We start from the raw sequence: 20863 nt of genomic DNA, 5'->3' as shown, positions 1-20863 counted from the left end.
TTACTGATATATATGGTGACAGTCAAATTCTTTGATTTTTGTCTTTTAGTGAGTCTTAAACCATATAAAATAAATCCTGTAGCTCTACATGTGGTATTTCTAATTATTTTTTTAATTCTGCTCTTCTCCAACAGGAAGGAACTGGAGACATTTAAAGGTAAATTCTATTTTTATTTTTACTTAAATGTTTGTAAGAGTTATGGTAATTTGTGTATTAAGTGAAACTAGGAAGGAACTTTTGCCCTTCTACATTTGACAGTGTTAATTTTGTGTTGACCCAGCAGGCTGTGTATTTTTCATTTTACCTGTTCTTGCTATGGGTTTGGTTTTTTTTTTTTTTTATAGAGTCCCAAGTGTAGGGAGAACACAGATATTTTGTTGTCTTATCTAGGTTTCAGAGATTCCCTTATCTAACTCAAGCCTTTCCCTTGGAGTTCAATTTTTGTATTTAAGGGCTTTTTCTTCAGCTAGTTGATGTCTCTTTCAGCACAGCTATATTTTTGGCACATGTTGCAGGCTGTTACATGTTAGGTTCTTGTCTGGCTGTTTCCTGGGAATTTTTGCAATATTATGCAAATTTAATTTTTGTAGCTCAACTTGTTGGAGACAGTCAATGATATATACAAATATTTGTCCAATATATGATGTAATGGCTGGCAACTCTGTCATGTGCTATTGCTTTATCTTTGGTACATAGATGGAACACAGTCCCATTTTCAGTAAATCCTAAACTGGGGCTTACTCTACCTACTGACATTAATGTTTGATCAGCTTGAGAATTGCTATTTTCTCTTCCTTTGGATAGGATGTGACTGTGGCTTTGTGACTAGTATTTATGAGAATGAAGTTGGGTGCATTGACTTATGTCAATCAATTGTCTCTTGAAATTGAAAGGAGGGATGGAAATTTCTATCAGCTGCATTCCTTTGCCTTTTCAGTTCATTACTATCTCATCTCTGTAGTGCTACAAAAGGAAAATAACAGTTACAGTAATAGATAAGCAACAGAGATTATGTAAAATGTCACTTTTTCTGTAACTTACCAAACCAACCCTTTTGTTGATTGATTTGACAGCTTTCAACATAGAGCAGCTCAATATAAAACAGAAGGTAATGCCAGGCTCCTTCTGATCCAAAGCAAGGCAGCTGCTTTGTAGTACCTGGTGCTGGTGAGAACAGTGAATCCTGGTTTTTTGTCTGTATTGATCAAGTATTTTAAGTGAGTTTCTGGAAGCCAGAAGAGTGGTTTCCAAAGTAATTTTTCCCTAGGCCCCTTCTTGTTTTAATAGAGACTTTAATGCTATTTGACAGTAAGTATTTTACAAAGACAATTATTTTGATGGAAGAGGAACGTGCTAGCTGTGTGTTGACCTTGAAATTTATACCAAAATAAGCAATGGATACAGAGGCAGATGGATTTCCAGTATTGGTTTTGAAAGACTGGTCTTGGTAGCCAAGAGCAGGCTAGATAAGCATAGAGGGATGCATCGTGGAAAATGTATATTAAACGTCTGTCAGCCTAATTTGTGTGGGTTTTTTGTACAGTGAACTGGTGGACAAGCTTGTACCTGACAGAAGAGAAGGGGAGTAATAGCTAAGAAAATTTCAAGAATGGTCTTGTGAAGCAAGTCTAATTCCTTTCTAGAAGATGACAACAAGCAGGTTTAAAACAAACAATAGATTCAGTGTTTTGATTTTGGCAACAGTTTTCACTGTTTTGCCTGACATGTCCCAGGAAATTTGGATTAAACTACTAAATATCCAGGTGTACAATTGATTGAAAGTACATACTTGGAGGGAATATTCTTGGGTTTCTGACTCACTAAGTTCTCAGATCTTGGAATTTTTTGTTGTCAACCCAGATTATGAAGTAGAGATATTCATTATATTGGCTTCAGTCAGTCTTTTTCTGGCCCTTTGGACCTTACGTTATTATCTGGCATATCTTTTATCAGCTGGAAATAGGGAGAGTAGGACATTCCTAGTTGTGGAGGATTTTTACATAATGGCAGATGTTTTGGTTCTAGGACAGCTTTGCCCAGTTTTACTCGGGGCTCCTACTTGAGTTTTCTGTTTTGAGCTGCTTCCAGGGCTTACTAGATTTTGGCAAAAATGATCTGTCACTTGGTTGGCTTTAGTTCCAGTTGATGAAGCACACTGAGATAACTCTGTGGATGTCCATAGGAATCCTGTCACAGAGAAAGAAAAAGGCAGCAGCAAGGGCAAGCAGTGTGTCTTAAGTTGACAGCCTAAAACTGTTATTTAAAAAGCAAAAGAAACCAGGAAAAGTTGGTTCCAACTGAAACATGTGAAGTAGTTGAGTAGATGGTTCTTTACATTTTAATATTGCAAGTATAGGCTACATCTTCAACTAATTTATCTTTGCATAACTGTCTAGAGTGAAATGTCTTCCTCAGCATTCTGTTCATGAAATACCAAGTGCAGGGTCTATAAAGAACAACTGTTTAAAATATCTTCCTGTACACTTGCATTTTTTAGTGCATTTGCACTTGAAATCATTGTACATTGGAATCTGTTCCAATGGCAAAACCCGAAATGCCATTTTTTTTATAATAGTAACTTGTTATTTGTGAATTTGAATACCATATGCTAAAAAGTAATAACTTCCAGGATATAAGGATGGTAAATGTCTTGCATAAAAATATCTTCCATAAAGATACAAGATCACTTTATCTGAATATGCAGGAATTAAAGTGCCACCAAAAAATTCCTTCAATATGTTTGCTAGAAGGGTTAAAAGAGAGTTGTATGCACTTTTTTCAGTGTCCAGATGCAACTCTCATGTTCACCAGTGATGAGTTCTTATGCCTTGCTCAGGATAGAAAGTAAGTTTTGCTGGAGTTAAGAAACTGAATGGTCTAGTCTGAGATTCAAATTAGCTCAGCCCTAGGAACTTGAATGCTGTGATGCATGCCATCAATTGCACAGTGAATACAGAAAAAAATGCAAATTTTATGTTGGCACTGACCCTGAGAGTGCAGGTGTGACTCACAAGGCTGCTGAGTGGCTTCACAGACCTCAGATCTGTTTTAAAACTTTACTTCCCTGGAGTTTTGTGGATGTGTAAATACAAATAGGTATACAGGTAGTCTGTAGTAAATTTGTGAAATCTTCCAATGTCTGTAACCTTAAAAACATTCAAAGTGCCCTTATATATACACCTAGTATTTATTTATTTTAATATCAAAGCAAAATCTACACAACCAGGAAATGGAATCATTCCTGATTTTATTTACAACTTCCCACTGTGTGTGCCAAGGTGCAAAGTGGTAATTCATTTATCTTTTAAGTATATTTTTTGAAGATACCAGGGGTCACCCAGAAGAGGCCCTTACAAGGAATGTATATATGCCAGTTTGCAGCATTGAAAAGTGTTTAGAATCCACTGACTCTCTTGCTCATTGATGTTAGTACATTTAAGGAGTATAAGAATAAATAAGAATGTAATACTACTTTGAGAAATTATGAATTACTTTTGTTCCTGTCAATGTTTTAGAATTTGTTTCTGCCATTTTCATGTTGGTATTGGAGATTGTACTCTATTTCATGGTAAGGAATAGATTTTGCTGTTTTTCCTTTTGTTTTAAGACTTATTTTTACAGGGCTAGACATTCTCCTTTGTTGTTTGCTGCACCCACAGTGTGCAGGCGCAGGACCAACCTTTCCAGTCTCTCTTCTTTCAACCACAAGGGTTTTCTATTACAGAGTAATTGAAATTGATTATTATTTAATAATCTGTGGTGCTGAGAAAGTGAAGGTTAGAAGCTTTTCTCCTTTTTTTTTTGGTGTTAAACATCTCTCTCTGAAGGAGGCAGGGAATGAGTGTGTAATGTCTTTGTTGACGCTGCTTCAAGCATTGGCATTTGTGTATGTGAAGTATGGGGACAGAACATCTCAAAGGTTGTCCAGTTCCTTATCTTTTTTTAGTACTTTATCTTAGAGGTCTTTGCTATAAAAGATGGTGGCTATGAATTGGAAAACATTGGTGTGCCATATGGAGTAGCCTGCAAGTTTCTTTCTAGCTTGCACCAATTTCAGTCTTGGGAAAACTGTAGGAACTGGCTCATGCTCTGTGCTGTCCTGTCTTGGCTGACACTCATAAAGATGCTAAAAAAAAAGTGTTCTGTTCTGAATCTTGGCAATTTCTTGTAATAGTAGAGTTTAGTTTACTTGATATTTATGTGTGGTTTTGATTTTAGTATGTGACGGGTTGTGCTCTTGCATCGTTTAGTAAGGTATCATTTTCATTTTACAGCTGAGAGGCTGGAAATTGGATAGCACATATGTGGTTATTTGCTTCTGATACTTGAAACCTAGTGCATTTAAGCCTGCTCTGAGATTTCAAATCATTCCATCATCCTTCTAGGCACATGGTACCATTTTTTAATTTATTTTTTTTCTTTTTAGAGTTAATATTCCTTTCGTTCCAGAGCAGCCAGGATTGTGTAGTAAATAGTTACAGAATACTATTAATCTCATTAGAAGATGGAAGAGTGGAGTAGATAATGGGGTAGGTAATCAGCAGTGAGAGAGTAGGGAAAAACTAAAAGTTTTGAAAGTAGTGGAATTGCACAGTCATAGTAACATATGTTGTTGAGTGTACTTCTAGTTTATCCAAATAGGAGCTATATACATAATAGATTTCAAAATTGTTTGTAAAAATCCATTTTAATAGAAGGTTCAGGATGCAATGTTTTGAGTTCTTTTCTGGAAAGAGAACTAAAGCACTAGAGGCTGTTTGGAGATCAGCAACACAGCACTTTTGGACAATGAAAGGTGGCAGCAACTTTGCAAGGGCAAATACGCACATGGCTTTGGCTACTGAGTCATGCATATTTCTAAGCTTTAGCAGGATTAGTTTGATTCAAGCTCAGGGAAACAGGTCATATGACCATTTTCAGCACTTTTGTTTACAGTACAACAAAATATGTTTTCAGCCTTTTGAGTCGGAGGTCTCTCCCAAACAAGGCCTTTTAAGTTTTAACAGCTTTATCAAAATATTCCCTGAGAAGCTGACCTGTGAAGTAAAGAGGTGTTTTTCTTGCTTTTGCCTTCAAGGTTAAGTCATTAGGTCAGATTTGATATGCAGATTTTTTTGGCATCCCTATTCATGCATCTAATATGCTGCTGTTGAAATTGCAGTTTTCCAGTCCTTTTATCAGGAGCTTAAATATGTTTATATCCAAACTTAAATTTCTGGACTTTCACTGTTCCCTCTTTCTAAGAGCACACAATATTTGGAGCAGTCCGTTGACTCCCTCTCTTTGTTTGCCATTTTTTTGAAATCTACTCACTTTAACAAATAATATGTCAAACTGATTTTTTTTTTCAACCAGTCTATGGATCCTCTTTATCGTGCTGTGTTCTGATGGCTGTCAAAATAAAACTCCTTTTTCCTGCTCTTCATATTGCCTTCCAGATGCATGAGTAATATGCAGTGGAGGTCTTTACAGCTCGTGGTTGACAAAGCTCATAAATTCAGTGACGTAGCTGCTCTTGAAGTTGAGCTGTCATTTTGAGCACATAATCCTGTATGTTTCTTTTGAGCAAGAGTAAGGTGACATTGTGGTAGAAACTAATTCCAGCCACATGGAGTTCAATTACTTTAACATTTCTGTGGTCCAAATATTTAAACCTTGTAGCACAGACAACTCTTGTTTTGTCATACCAGAGAACAGTTAGGAAATAATTCATTTGTAATAAAGCTAAAGTGGAATTAAAATTTCAGATTTATATTCTGATATGAGGGGTTTTCCTCATAATTTTGCTATGAGCTGAAAATACCCTGATAGATTTCTAGTTAGTACTGTGTTTTACTGGCTTCTTTCCCATCTGGGCTATGGAAGGAGGGCCTTGCAACTTTGGATGCTCTGTGTTGTTTGTGGCAAGAACTGACCAAGACTCTTTACATATGATAATCATTCTCTAGGGAACAGAAAGATTTGAGTCTTGGGCACTTCTGGTCAAACCTTGAGTGAAAGGTTAATTACTTAAGTCCTCCATTTTAGTGTAATAGGATGAAACAGATGGAGGAGGAAACAAGATTCTGAATTGTCCTTATAGCTACCGTGCTTTTGATTTTGCTTTTTATGTTTTCAGGCTTGCAGACTCTTGCATCTGTTTACAGTTTCTAGGTCTGTATCTATCTTTTTGTGTCTTCTATTTTTGCTCCTTTTTTGCTCTCCTTGAAATGGTATGGTCTTAAAATCAAACCTTTTAAAAAACAGTGTTTTTGTTTTAAAATCCTTTTAAACAGAGGAATTTAAGGAATTTAAGGGTTCAGTCTTGGTCATTCACTGTTTTCAGTCCTTCCCAGGAAATAATTGAATCTTTATACATCTGGACAGATATTACCAACACTGAAATGTTGAGTGTTGAGCTTTCAAATATACATTTCTGTAGCCCACAGGTGGATGGTGATGAGTTGTGTGCATCTGATTTTGTTTGGCTGAGTTTTCAAACTTAATGGCATACTTTGAGAACTTGTCCTGTCTATGAATACATACCCGGGAACAGTGAAAGTTTTCAGTTTTCTGGGATAATGCACAAAAGCAATTGCTTGCCTCTTGCTGACCCCCTGAACATGACTTTGTTCTCAGTTGGCAACATAAATTGAGCATGGGGTGTAATTGAAAATGTAATAGCTGCCTTTGCCAAGGCAGAAAAACATTTGCTGGAATAAGTATTAAGACTGGGAGTGAAGCAAACTACAATGGATAATATCTTGTGTATGCATTTATTTTGCAGATGACTGGAAAGAAATTTATCTGATATGTTAATAAGTGTCGAATCTTCAGGACAGATAATATTTTCTATACAAGAAACAGAATTTACATTTCATTGTAATTGAAATTGTACATTTTAATTGGCATATTTCAACTGTAGAAACAAAATTATCTACAATTCTACCTTTGATTACTACATCAGAAAGCCCATTTCCGTTTGTGCTTTGCCCAAAGGAGGCTGCATTGTCAACTAACTCAATATATAATGGTTTGGGCTGAAAGGGACCTTAAAGATCCTCTGTTTCCAACCCCTCTGCCATGGCTGGGGTGCCACTCACTAGCCCAGGTTGCTCGGAGCCCTGTCCCACCTGGCCTTGAACACTTCCAGGAACGAGGCATCCACAGCCTCTCTGGCCAGCCTGTGCCAGTGCCTCATCACCAACTGAGTAAAGAATTTCTTCCTGACATCTAATCTAAACCTGCAGTCTTTCATTTCAAATCCATTGCCCCTTGTCCTGTCACTATCGGCCCATTTAGAAAGTCCCTCTCCTTCCTTTTCATAAGCCCCCTTAAGACCACAGTGAGGTCTCTCTGAAGTAATCTTTTCTCCAGACTGAAAAACCTCAGCTCTTAATAATTTGATATGATGAGGAATTATTTCCTCTTGTTCATTTTTTATTCGTTTTCAACTGGTGAGGTGAAAACAGGGCTATTTTTGTTAGTGTCAATACAGCCGTAGGTGGATTGTCGTGATAGAATGGCATTCATTACTAAGGTGGTTATATATTGGAAAAAGGCCTGAATTTTCAAAGCTGTAAATAGGGAGTAGGGTTTCTAAAGGAAGTTTCAAAAAGCTCCAATAGAGAGACCAGATTATTTATGGGCAAACTAGATAGTCAGATTTTCTTGGAATAAACAGCGTGTGCTGTTGTAACTTGGCCGATCAAAGATAAGTTTTGGTTTTGTCCCTTCTACCCTAAACCACTTCTAGTTTAATGCTTTAAATGCCTTTGTTTGTTTGTTTGTTTCTTTGTTTCTTTGTTGTGTGTTTGGCTGTAATGTAACTTTTTACATTGCAGATTCGATAGTGCAGTTTGTAGCCTCCATGCTCAACTAGATTTCAGGATTTTGCGTGATGGCTGTCACCTGAAAGTATGGCTCAGACAATGAATTAGCATAACCCATAGAGTGCTGACATTGCTGATACTTCTGAAACCTTGTGTTTATCAGGGGTTTTTTAATGCTAATTCTGATTGGGTAAGAGTGCAGAGCAGGAACCTTCCTTTCTATTAAATTCTGCTTCATCTACATGTATTTTTAGAGAATCTTGTGGGTTTTATTTCGTGAGACACCCATATGCCCTCTCATCTTGTCTTTGCACTGCATTTTGAGGGGGCTGGTTTATCCTCCCAACAAATTTTAATAATTACGCATTTTACGTAGTTCTCTCTTTTTTCCACTGATTCCCATCTCTTTGTAATCTAGTATTGCACTGAGTCAAAAGCCCTTTCAGAGGTCAGATGTATCACAACAAATTTGGCATCACTGCAGCTTAAGATAAGATGCCTCATGGGTGTGCAGGTGCAGGTCCTGTTGGCTGTGGTGAAAGTTTACTCTGTGCTGGAATCAGCCTTGCAGAATCCTGGTTTTGTGAGGAGTGGAGGAGGCCAGGGTAGCAACAGGGATTTTCTTCAGCCATTGCCAGGGTGAATAGCAAACTGTGTAGATAATAGGAAACAATTTCATGGGAACGTAAGTCCTGTCATACTCAGTTTATGTAGAACAGAAAATATTTTAAGGTGTAATATTTTAATTGTCTCTAATGCTTAAATGACTGATGTGGAAAAAAATAGAAGTCAGTTCTGTCTGCAGCTCTAACTTGAATTCATCCTTTAATTACTGAAGTCCAGACTGAAGCAGGATTATCTCATGATTATTATTATTCTTTTAATCTTTCTCATAGATATTTTTGGTGTTATTTTCACCAGTTAAACCCAAGTTGTGTAGGCCAAACATTCTGGGTGTTTTTACTTTTAATGATGTCGATTGGAGAAGTATTTGCAATATAATAGCTTTTTGTCCCTACTCTGTATTTTGATAATTGTCACAGAGAAGGTTTGCTAAATGTGATCTTTTTAAGAAAAGGAAAGGAATTGCTATGGCTGTCCTGGTTTCTGGCATCACTGTGCACCCTCCTAAACTGAAAAGGCAACGTGTGCCAGGGTTCCCAATTCTGAGGAATGCCTTACAGTTTTTGAACATAAAATGCACTGTTGTGTAACTGCAGCATCAGCACAGCCAGAGATTCTCAGTCATATGCTGTTGCTGTATTTTTTTTTTCAGTTTTTGATGAAAATGTAGCCTGGATATATAATACAGAAAATTCAGTTTTCAGTGGAGAATACTGTTCTAGTTTATTTAAAAATCACATGCAAGGCTTTTAATATTTTATGTGTGAAGTAAGAATAGTATGTAATCTGGTTTGTGGGGTATCTGAGCTAAGCCATGTTAAGGACAGGCACTTTAAGGGGTGAGCCTTGTGAACAGTGCCTAATTAAAAAAGAATTCAGAGCCCTTCTGTGCCTTTCCCCTTGCTCCCGCATCATGTGCAGCCGCTCCCAGCTCTCTGCCAAGTAAACACATGCTGTGGCTGCGTGTCATCGGATTAGATCCCGCTGGGAAGATTTCAGTCTCCGCAGCACCCCTTGGTTCAGCAGCGTGTGGTATCTTCCCAAATACATGCCTGCATTTCTGGTGGAGCCCAGCTGCTGGGAGCCTGTGCTCAGGTTCTGGGGAGGCGCTGCCTTGAAGTATCCATGTGTGTGCAGCTGCATCTGCGTGCCAGCGGCCCATCGGAACCTGCCCGTCGCGGTACCCCTGCTTTGCAACAGCAGCCTTCTGGCAAAGGGCTTTGTTCTGCATCACTGAAGATGCACATCGCCGGGGCTGCTTGGTAACTGGAGCTTTCACTTGACCAGTGCTGGGTTTCTTTTCACTTGCTTATTTCTTACTGCCATGTCATCTCCGGGAGGCACTGAGAATACTCAGAAGAATTCACGTAGGTGGAACTTTATTATCATCTTTGTTATTTCTCACCTTAACTTGCCAAGCTAATGTAAAATGCAAAATGAAATTAAAGTTAGCTTAATTAATTTCCTCAGTTACCACCATTGCCTGATTTGCAAAGGGTGTGCTGTAAATGACAGGTTAATTATCAACTTGATTTAGCAAATTGGAAAGAAATGGTGACTTAATGTCTATTTTTTTCAGGGCTTTTGTTTATTGCTTTGCTTTTGTCTGTCGCTTTGCGTTATTGTCAGGGTAATATTAATCAGAATTAGTAAAAGAATGCAAATACGCAGATATCTTGTTAACTAAAATTCAAGCAGGCGTGTCTAAGGGTGGGGTGACACCAGATGATGAGAGGACACAGAATTATTATCTGAAGAAAAAACCAAGAATAAAAAAATAGAGCAGTGAATGTTAGCATAAATATTCTCACTAATTTCCTTTAGATAAATAAAACAAATGTTAAAGGTGTATTTTAAGTGAAGCAGCTAATGCTATTTACATCCATACAAAGCCAACCCCCTTTATCATATGAAACAATGTTCCTAATCATGCATTTTTATGCTGTTAATTTGTAAGTAATGGTGTTTAGAACTGTACACTAATTGAAGTAGAAATAAAATGTAGATTTCTACTCTGATTCTTTTTATATTCTTTTACATAACCACTGGAAGAGTTTTTTTTCTGTTACCATTCACGTGGATTTTTGTTCTGTAGATATCCAGAGCCAAAATATAAGAGTAAAAGGAACTATTTGCTATTTTAATAACCTGTTGGAGCATGCTTTTATCAAGGCTCTGCCTATGAGTTGTAATTTTTACCACTAAAGTTGATATTTGCATTGAATAATTATTTAAAGTTGAAAATTATGTTTTAAGCAATTCATCTGATATGGAAGAACTTTACATTTGTGCTGATTACAAATACTTAATTTGTAAATGTACTTGCTTTCCATTAGTCTAGTCAGATCAGTTGATTGCTTACTTAAAGATAGCAAAATTTACCCTCTGTTCTGCTAAATGTGGTGTGACCACTGTGCACTCAAAATTGTATAGTCTTGCAAGCAATGTATATATCTGTATCTATATACATACACTGCTGGCATAATCCATTTTGTATTCTTAACTGCTTGGTGCATATTGGCAAAACTTATCCCTCTTTACTTGTTCTCGTTTACTTGTTCTTTGTTCTTGCAGTGAAAGTAAGGGCACAGAGGGGCACAGCTGAAGTATTAATTTTTTTTCTTATCTTGGACAAGAGAACAGCTTTTTTATCTGTGGGGTGGGGGCCAACCTTGGAATTATATAAAGACTAGAATATGAGATTGGAGAATAATTTGAAATGTAAGCCTTAGCGGTATTACTCCAAGTACTTCTGGGAAGAGGCAGTAGAAAGTAGAAGCCTTAGCATGAACATTAACATTGGAAAGGTTAACACCTCTATGGTAACCAGGATTATTCTAATTTTTTTAATCACATTTTCATCTCTAGCTTTGTGACAGAAAAAAAGGTAATGCAAGACATGTTTTTTGATAATCTCTTTGCTCACCACCAATGTAGACTGCGGTTAATGACAGGTTAAAAAATACTTATATACCTACTTTTAAACTTACTGCCAAGACCAGCTGTAGTATTTTTTGGGATGCTGAAAGACCAAATGCTGTAGGCTCTTGCTGCCTGTGACTTTATCAGGGTGCAAATGAATTTTTGGACACATTTATAATGACAGTATTCTTTCTTTTGGCATGCTGCTTCTATTTTGTGTTAGAAATGTAACTGTAAATGCAGACATTTCATCAGTTTGATTTGTAACTAAAGAAATGTACAGCAATAGAGTATACACTTTTTATGTTTCTCCACATGATGCCATTTATTTCTGTAGTGGTACTCTAAATATGATGCTATTCTGGTTGTTACAGTGTTCAAAAAGAATAGAATTGTTTTAAAAGCTGCAGTAGAAATAATTTATTCCTTCCTTATAGCATGTTCTTACATAAATCTGAGCCCCGCCTTTCCCAGCAGTGTGTCATTAAACTACTTGTTCTGCTCAGGTTCTAATGATGTGTGTGGATGGCTGAGGTGTGCATGTGAGCTTGTAGGAATTCTGAATGCTTCTCTACTCCTTTCAGTAAATGGAACAAAAATGTGGATATTTTGGTAAACTCTATAGCCCGTTTTATTTGAGTGTTAGGTATGTCATGTGAAATTGTATCAAGGCAGTGGAGCTGAAACTGTACAAACATAAGTCTTTGGTATCGTGGCTTGTGTGATGTCCTTTTCTTGGGTGTATCTGCTTTTGTGGGTGAAAGATTGTGTAATAAAAATAGGTATTTAAAATGTGAGCTATTTTTAAAAATCAGCAACACATTTTTATATGTACATAGTATTTCTATATTGCGTATTTCTAATAGAGTGTGTGAATTAAAGCCAAAAGAGGTTAAGAGGCAGTTTTGACTTACACCATGTTTCATTTTTAATCACTTGGGTTACTCTGTGGATTAGGGTGAAATAAGAATCTTGTGGAGATGTCACTCAGCTCTTTCTTCCTTTTACGTAGAAGGCAGCTAGTGCTATTTTGATGTTGCATAAATGAGACTTGATCAAAACGTAGTTGGCTGTGTCTCATTTTAAATCAAACGGGAATGGTGCCATTTATAGGAATAAGTTTCTGTCTTAATTAGATGATTATGTAATCACTCCAGACCTTGCACACCAGCATTTCCATTGGCTCAGGAGGGTTTTCCCTTGATCATAATCTTAAATCCTTATAGATTTATTCTCTCTGGTTATTGAGCATTAAACTGGAAGCCCATGCCTCGAGGAGAAGAAGACACACTGAACACTACACAATTTATTTTCCGTTCCCTTGTGCGTTCACAAGGGTAGGAAATGAAACTGATGGTACTTGATAGGCTCAGGGTTTGCAGGTCACCAGTGATGTGAGAATTGCCATTTTGCTGACACAATGTCCTAAGCCTTTATTTACCTTTTATAAAGATTTACCTTTATTTTAAAGAGCACCATTGTCCATGTGGTTACTCTCAGGTGCCAGGGTGGTTTCTGTCCCTTGATGGAGAGCAAGGATCCTCGAGGAGGGCCTGTGGCTTTAGCTTCTGTCTCCACAAAACTGTGTGGCTGATAGAAATCTATCCACATTATGGGTTTGGGTGACATGTATATTTTTTCCCTTTTTGCTTGTTGATACGTATTTAGAGAGTTGTGCTGCCAGTCAGTTAGTGTCTGGTTCTTCTTACAATTGAGCATGTTTCTGATGCAGAGCTCTAGGAAAGCTGACAGGATAGAAAGCGAAGTCCTTGATTTTCAGCACATTTGGGAAGCCATAATGGGTGTGAAAATTAGGGTGGGTGGAAGTCTGGAAGGGATACTTCAGTCTCTCTTCCTCATGTGTGCTCTGTCCCTGTCTAGAGTTCAGGGTGCTTTTCTACCAATGAAGTTTTCTCCTGCATACTCGTGATTAGTCAGTCTAATAAAACCCACGGAGTGAAAACTAAATTTGGTATGTGAAGGAGCTGTGGACAAACTCTAGAATAGAAGAGAAAACAGAAAAGATTTTATCTAGCACAGACAAAAATAATAAATAGCAAACCAAAAAAGTTTGGCAAATGGCAGGTTATTGAGTGAAAATGATTTAGGAGGAAAGCAATCTCAGTTATGAAGTTTCTTTTGAGAAATGAACTATTAGGATTAATTCAACTGTGAACAGGGTAAATAACATTCAGGGATGGACAATTATGAGGTTTCCAGTGGACAGCTGCAAATGAGGTGTTAGAGAAACAGTTGAGTTATAAGAAGAGAGCTTATTTCTCAAGATACTAGGAGAGAGAGCTTGGCTTGCTTGACAGAACAGGGGACATGGAGACTCCTACATGTAAACATATTGAAGGAGTTAGCATCAGGAAAAAGAAAAATTCCTGAAAGGCCGGGGTGTATTGGACTGGGGGGAGCAGGGGAGGTTGTTTTGCAGCAATTACTATGCCTCCAGCTAATTGTTAATTGTGTAAACTGCTGTAGTATTAATTTAGCAAAGAGGCTTTCTTAAATCCAGTAGGCATGAAAATACTGTCTGCCTATGTTGTGATGCTGCTCAGTTTTTTTATTTTGGCATCAGCTGCTTTCTGCCCTACCATAGTTGCCAAGTTCCTGGGAAAGAGGAACACAGGAGCTTCGACTGACACATTTGGAGTGCTGTGTCCAGTCTGGGCTCCTCAGTACAAGAGAGACCAGCAGCTCCTGGAGAGGCTCCAGTGGATGGTCCCAAAGGTAATTAGAGGTCTGGAGCATCTCTCTTATGAGGAGAGACTGAGGGAGCTGGGCCTGTTTAGTCTGGAGAAAACACGACTGAGAGGGGATCTCATTAAAGCATATAAATATCTCAGAGACAGGTGCCAAGAGGATGGTGCCAGACTCTCTTCAGTGGTGCCCAGTGACAGGGTGAGGAGCAATGGCCGTAAACTGAAACACAGGCAGTTCCACCTCAACATGAACATTTTTCACACTGAGGGTGGCAGAGCACTGGAACAGGCTCCCCAGGGAGGTGGTGGAGTCTCCCTCTCTGGAGACTTTCAAAACCACCTGGATGTGTTCCTGTGTCACCTGCTCTAGGTGACCCTGCCTTGGCAAGGGATTGGACTGTATGATCTCCAGAGGTCCCTTCCAACCACCACCATTCTGTGATTCTACTGAAGTCTGTTGGGCAAAAAAAAATCTGTTGGTTTTCTGATTTTTGTAATTCTCTTCAGAGGGTGAGAATGAATAGCTCTGTGGTATAAATTTAGCCATCGATGACTAACCTGAAACTTTGTTATATAAATGTCAATTTTGCCATATTCTGCTAATTGGATCCATGTTCCAGTGATGTCCTCACTTATCATTCTTAGTTGCTATTTTGATATAGAAGGCAACGTGGCATCTGTCTTGCTGGCAAAGGCTCCTGTAAAGAATTCTGTATAAAGCCAAAAAATTGTATGGAACCATTAACTTTGCTTAAAAGGGCAAGTCTGAATAAAGAGTGGAGAAGGTTTTTGATTTTATCATTGCCTGAAGACTTAACCACATACAATTGGGATTTCTTCACAGAAGATAGAAGCTCCAGATACCACTAACTAACATTAAAAGTGAGCTGATCTCAGATTTAGTCTGGTCATTTCAGTGACAAACATGCATGCCTTTTCATGTTCTAAGCATAAAGGACAGGTTAAATTTTATTAAAATGTTTGGGCTTTTCTTAATTTTTCTTGAAACTTCAGTTTAAAAACATCACTGTTTGTTAGGATTGCCTATTTGCTGTGGACAAAGATACACTGGTTCCCCCCTTGTTTTTCAATTCCATTTAGTACATGATATTTTCTGGCTTATGTTTTACTGAGCTCTGGGGAAAGTATTAGATAATTTGTGAAAGGATGGAGTTACTGTACAATGTAGCATTTTTTTAGAAGTGATTTCCTTTTTTCTTTAAGTACAAGTTGCTGACTCCCCTCTGCATTTGTAAATGGAGCATTAGTGGCCATCAGTGTGATCTCTTATGTCATGACCTAAAAAGTAAATTTGAAAAGCTGCATTCCCTCCCTTCTGGAGCCCTGGATGATTGCCAGAACTTTGCATTAAAACCCACAAGCAGTGGTACTAGGACAGTTTTTGCCTTTAAAGATAGGTGGAGTTACACGCGGATCACCGCGCCAGCATCTCTGGCGGGATGGAGACAGATTTGCTCTGACAATATAATGCGCTTTGCAAGCTTCTATTTTAAGAATTCTTTGTGCTATGACTTTTTAAAGGCTATATTGGGCAAGTATTTTGTTTCTCTTAAGAGTCTCACACTTCTGGAGGCTCCAAGTTCATACAGACACTGTTAAATTCTGCGAGTCAAAAAGTATGTGTACCTAGAGAAGTATTTTTCAGAGTACTTCTGATCACAGCTCTTCATATTTTATAGTTGAGCTACTTCATAGTGTTCTTTTGCCCTGTTACCTCTTGGATAGATGCAGTCCAGTCTGTGAAGCACCTGAGAACTGATTTGCTATAGGACTTTCATCACTCCACAAATAAGTGGAGTGATCTGCAAAGTCTTGATTTCCTCATTCATCCTCAGGTGGGTGAAGCAGGGGCAGTGCAGGTGCCAATGGCACATCCTTGTGCTCAACACACCTTGGATCTGACCTCCAGATCTCTCCTTGAATGAGGAGGTAGCTCAGTTTCTGGCCTCTGACAGTTGTTCTGCTAGCACTGAAACACAGGTATCATTTGTAATGGCTGGGTAGCTGAGTGGTTTGTATTTTGGGAGGCAGGGAAGCAGTGGTATTAATTTGCTGTGTCAGTTTATATAACCTTGGTGACTCAGTGGGTACACATTATGCTTCCAGTACTGCTGATTTAACTAGTTGGCTGCTGCCTTGCTCTCAAACCTGTCAGGTCTGTTCCTATGGGTTAATAAAAGTGAAGGGTGAAATATGGTCAACTATTTAGAACTTTTAAAGAATACTTAAAAAAGAAGTTAACGTGTTTTGTTAATGAGACTTTGAAATGGGGTCTTTCCAAATAGAAAATCATCATATGTGACCTATATTATTATAGGCTGCCTTACTGTAAATTTATGGTCTTCATTTTAACTTGCAGGTTTAAGAATAACACTTCTTGTTTTATTTTCTATATACATGCTTATAAAATAAAATCTCTTTCAGTCTTTTTTATTATGTTTTTTTCCCTAGGCTGAGTATCCTCATTCAGTTTGCTATTTAGAAAGCATTAGGCAGGTGTTAGAAAAAGCAGGCCATCATACTTTAATAGCTGCTGATGTGATTACTGTTTTCACTTTTAAAAATGGATTATAATAGCAGTATGCAAGTAAATAATGTCTGAGCTATTTTGAATAGTAAATGGAAACTGCTCCTTGCAAACTTCTTCATCAAAATGCAATTTATTTTAGCCCTTTAATACTTCATATGTTCATATATATGAAATTATTTGTACTGTATTGGGTACAAAGGTAAATTTGTATTTAGCCTGGAGAAAAAGAGGCTTGGGGGGGACCTTATTGCTCCCCACAACTGCCTGAAAGGAGGTTGTGGTGAGGTGGGAGTCAGTTTCTACTGCCTGGTAACAAGTGACAAGAGAAAAGGAAATGGCCTCAGGTTGTACCAGGGGAGGTTTAAATTGGATGTTAGGAAAAGTTTCTTTATGGAAAGGGTTGTCAGACATTGAAACAGGCTGCCCAGGGAAGTGGTTGAGTCATCTTCCACATGTTTGTGAATGCATCCTTGGGAGCACTCAAAAACATGGATATGGCACTTCAGGGCTTGGTTTAGCGGTGAGCACGGTCGGGGTGCTGGGTTGATGGTTGGACTCAGGATCTTTGAGGTCTTTTCCAAACTTAACAGTTCTATGATTCTGTATTTATTAGTCTGATTTCAAAAATACAGTATTGATGTATTATCAAGTATCAGTGCTTTATTTTCTTCCTTCTTGACCAAGATTTTAGGCTTGTTGTGGTTAGATCTGCCTCTGGTGCAGCCACTGTTTGATGTATATAGAAACACAAGTATTTCCAAGGGATCTTACTTAATAGATAAGGCAGAGATGAAAAATAATTTAGAATGAATAATATCAGCAAGGATGTTTCAAAATGGGAGGCTTTTTAACCAAATGTCTACAGTTTTATAGAGCATGAAATTATAATAATGATGTTACTTTGATTCCTTATGCATGCTTCAGTTCTCATTAGCCTTGGATAGTCACTGTTAGAAACAGATTTAATAGTTTATAAGAGAACAACAATAGGTTGAAGTTCAGTGCTTGCTGACCCCCTTGGTATAGCATTCATTCCATCCCAGAGAGAAAATGTGTTCCAACAGAACAGGAATGTTCTTGGTTCATCCCCACCCCCATCTCAAGCTTTGTTTATAATTTCAGGTATGTTTAGGAGCTGATGTTGAGGTGATTTGCCAGATGCTGTTCCTGGTGTGTTTGTCCCTGTCTTGAAAGACCTCACAGTCTTTGTTTGCCATATTCCACTGGTTTTGTTGTTACCCAAGCCCCAGGACAGACTAGATGGTTTCAGTGTTATTCTTGTGAGGAGTTTTTTCTTTAAATTCTCTTCACTTATTCCACTTTGTCCATCTCATTTGTGTTTTAAAAGGCATTCCAAAGTCTCTGGGCATTAAATGTTCAGACCCTCTGACATTGTTTGTAACCCACTTCTGTTAAGCTTTATCTTTTACTTAAAAAATAAATTTTGGTCTTTGTGAGCGTGAATGAAATTTTCCCTGCATGAAGCCTGTGAAATCAAACGTGGTGTCATCTGTTGTAATCTACAGCAGCAGTGAAGAGATGAGAAATATTCTGCCTAAAGCAGTTGAAAGCTTAGGTCATAAAATTTGTGATTTTATTTATGTGTTAGTAACGAATAAAAATACTTGTGGTTGCTTTAAAAGGAGGCAGCAAATCTCTTTTGCCATGGAAGTTGGACACTGTTGGGGCTGACAAAGCAGATGTAGGATGACAGGAGGAAAGAGAAGGAAACAGGGCAGATATAATGGTGGCCTGAAGGCAGTGGTTTTTTCTCACTGTCATGCCAAATGTGTTGTGAACAAATAATTCATATTTAATAAAGGTCATATTGTGTTCTAATGATACCCACCTCTCAAATTAGTTGGTGTTCAGATTTCAAGCAGCATGTTATTCCAGTTTAGATGTGAAAAAGACAAAATTGGACACTGAGTAGGATCAGTACACTTCTGCTTATAGTTTATCCTAATGCTTCAGAAATTATCATTTCTGCTTCCTATATTGGAATCACTATGCAGTAGGGGCTCTTTGAATTTGCCCAGGTATGGGTGGCTATATCTGTTGTAGAGATTGAATGTGTGATTTTTGTTGCTATAGATAATGATACCTAGCAGAGAGGTGCTGGTTAGAGAAAGAGAGTGCGAGTTAGGAAGTTTAACTTTTTCAGAGATCAGCTGCATGTTTGCCCTGTGGAGAAAATGTGCATGCATTTTGTGAGGTTTATGGTACTTGTGACTAATTAGTGCTAAATTACTCTGAAGAACAAGATCAAAAATTAGGTTAGCAAGGCCTTATACATATTCAGTTAAGGAAAATATTATAAATTAAGTGTTCTGTATTTTTAGGAGGCCTGAAGGTGAATGTTCTTAAGGTGCTTTCAAATGGCAGAAGCTGATTGATACAGATGTTGGGGAAATTAATTCCTCATTTTATACTGTGCTGCAGCACGGGCACAAGTCAGGGCTTGCTGTCCCAAGGTGTGGCAGGAGACATTGTGTGGCATCCCTGTGCTGGAAGGAAAGAAGGTGGGGGGAGGAAAAGCTGAGAGAGAGATTTCATGCAGCTGTGTGTATTGAAAAGAATCCTCTCACAGGAAGTGTATTTTACAGGTTTCACAGTCCTAATTACACTGACTTCCCTCTTCAGTCATCCCCCTTCTTTTTTCCCTTCCCCCTTGTAAGTGCTTTTATCAGCTTCCTGAATTTCTGCTTTTTATTCACTCCTCTCTGTCACTTTGATGTCTGTGCATCCTTTAGGTGGATTTTCTTTGTTTGCTCAAATAAGATACTGTATCCTAGGTGTCATCTGTCAGGTCGTTTTCACTGTAGGCATAGGGTTTAGTCACTGATGGTCACAAAGCAAGCAGGATGTGCTTCCTCACTCAAACCCAATTGTTCCTGCAGCCTCTTGGGATTTTTTTCTGTCAGAGTAGCTTCAGTAGGGTCAGTTTTATTGTACTGGCTTTTTGTTTGTGGTGGTTTTTTTGTTTAAAAGAGGCAAAGCCTTCTTTGCCTCTTTTAAATGTCTTCCTCCCAGTTAGTATTGTTTTTTTTTCTCCCCACAACTTGTTTAATCTCTAGCAGGCTGAAGAAATCCAAGATGAAGGATCATATCTCATTTGTTATCTCTTTTGAACAATCTGTCAGTTGCCCTTCTCCTCTCCCTCTGCCCCATTGTCATTTCTCTTCCTTTGTATCTCCTTTCCTTTCATATTTCTTGTGTTTAATGCTCCACTGAAGCATCAGTAACATCATCCACCTGCTCCACCCTCTCCCTTGCTGCAATGGGTGTCTCTCTTTTCATTGCATGTATTCATTGAGGTGTTGGGTCAAGCAATTGAGAGACCTAGGAATTTTTGTCCTGTTTTAGTGGTAACAATTCCTCCCAATGAAAAGCAGGTGAAAAACTGAACATCAAATAAGACAAAAGTCTTAGCTATTAATTGTGCTCTTCCTTTGAGGGTTCAGGTGACCTGGTTAGTGATGTTAACCAGTGGACAGCTTGTCTAGATGTAGTTAATGCTAATAAATTACTCTGATTATTTCCATTAGTCCATTAACTTCTATGTATTATTTATTTAAAATAATCTATTAACCTAATGATTTTATGATCTTAGATAAGGCACACGTGACAAAAGTTTTTTGTACTACCTTTAAACCAGCCTACTCCAGTACTTGAAATATTAATGATGTGCTTCTTTAAATCAGTTTGATTTGAATAGCAAATTTTGTAATCAGTTTATCTGTTACTGCAAGCTAAACCAGAATAAGCACAAGTTTAAAATTACACTGTTGATTTGTGCCTAGTGCTGCCATTGATGAATTCATGACTAAACAGCAGAAATAGTTTTGAATGAACATGGTTGCAGTTAAAACTTGTATGAGAGGAAAAAAATCTGAAAGCTACTGGTATGTTGAGACCTGGTAGCTTCCCCTCTTATTAGCATCAAATGTTGGCTAGCACATGGAATCCTGGGAGATCTAGATCATTCCTCAGGGTTGAACAAAAGAGGAAGGTGAAGGCAGCCGTGCACTTTCCTGTTGTGGTTTACAAACTGTGAAGAAAGGAAGGGTTTTGGTTTTCTTCCTGTGTGCCCCACGCTGTATGGCTTGTTCCTCAAGGTTTGCCCTTAAATCCTTTAGGAAGCAAACAGACATGTCAAAGTTAGAGAAACTGTTCTGAATTGGCAGTAAAAATATGGAAGGGCTTTGGCTGTAGATAAAGATGACCTTAGTCTACCTTCAGAGTT

General features: G+C 38.1%; 1 protein-coding gene across 1 annotated transcript in view; it reads left to right on the top strand.

Annotated features, from left to right (window-relative positions):
• Positions 1–20863, top strand: part of DTNBP1 (dystrobrevin binding protein 1) — a 62125-nt gene that overhangs the window by 26840 nt on the left and 14422 nt on the right. The window contains exon 7 of the mRNA XM_058036793.1: positions 135–157. Within this exon, the coding sequence (XP_057892776.1) occupies positions 135–157 (23 nt within the window). The remainder of the gene's footprint in view (positions 1–134; positions 158–20863) is intronic.

Source organism: Melospiza georgiana, chromosome 1 (genome assembly GCF_028018845.1).
Source record: "Melospiza georgiana isolate bMelGeo1 chromosome 1, bMelGeo1.pri, whole genome shotgun sequence".
NCBI classification, from domain to species: Eukaryota; Metazoa; Chordata; class Aves; order Passeriformes; family Passerellidae; genus Melospiza; species Melospiza georgiana.
This window is presented reverse-complemented; position numbering and strand designations above follow the sequence as displayed.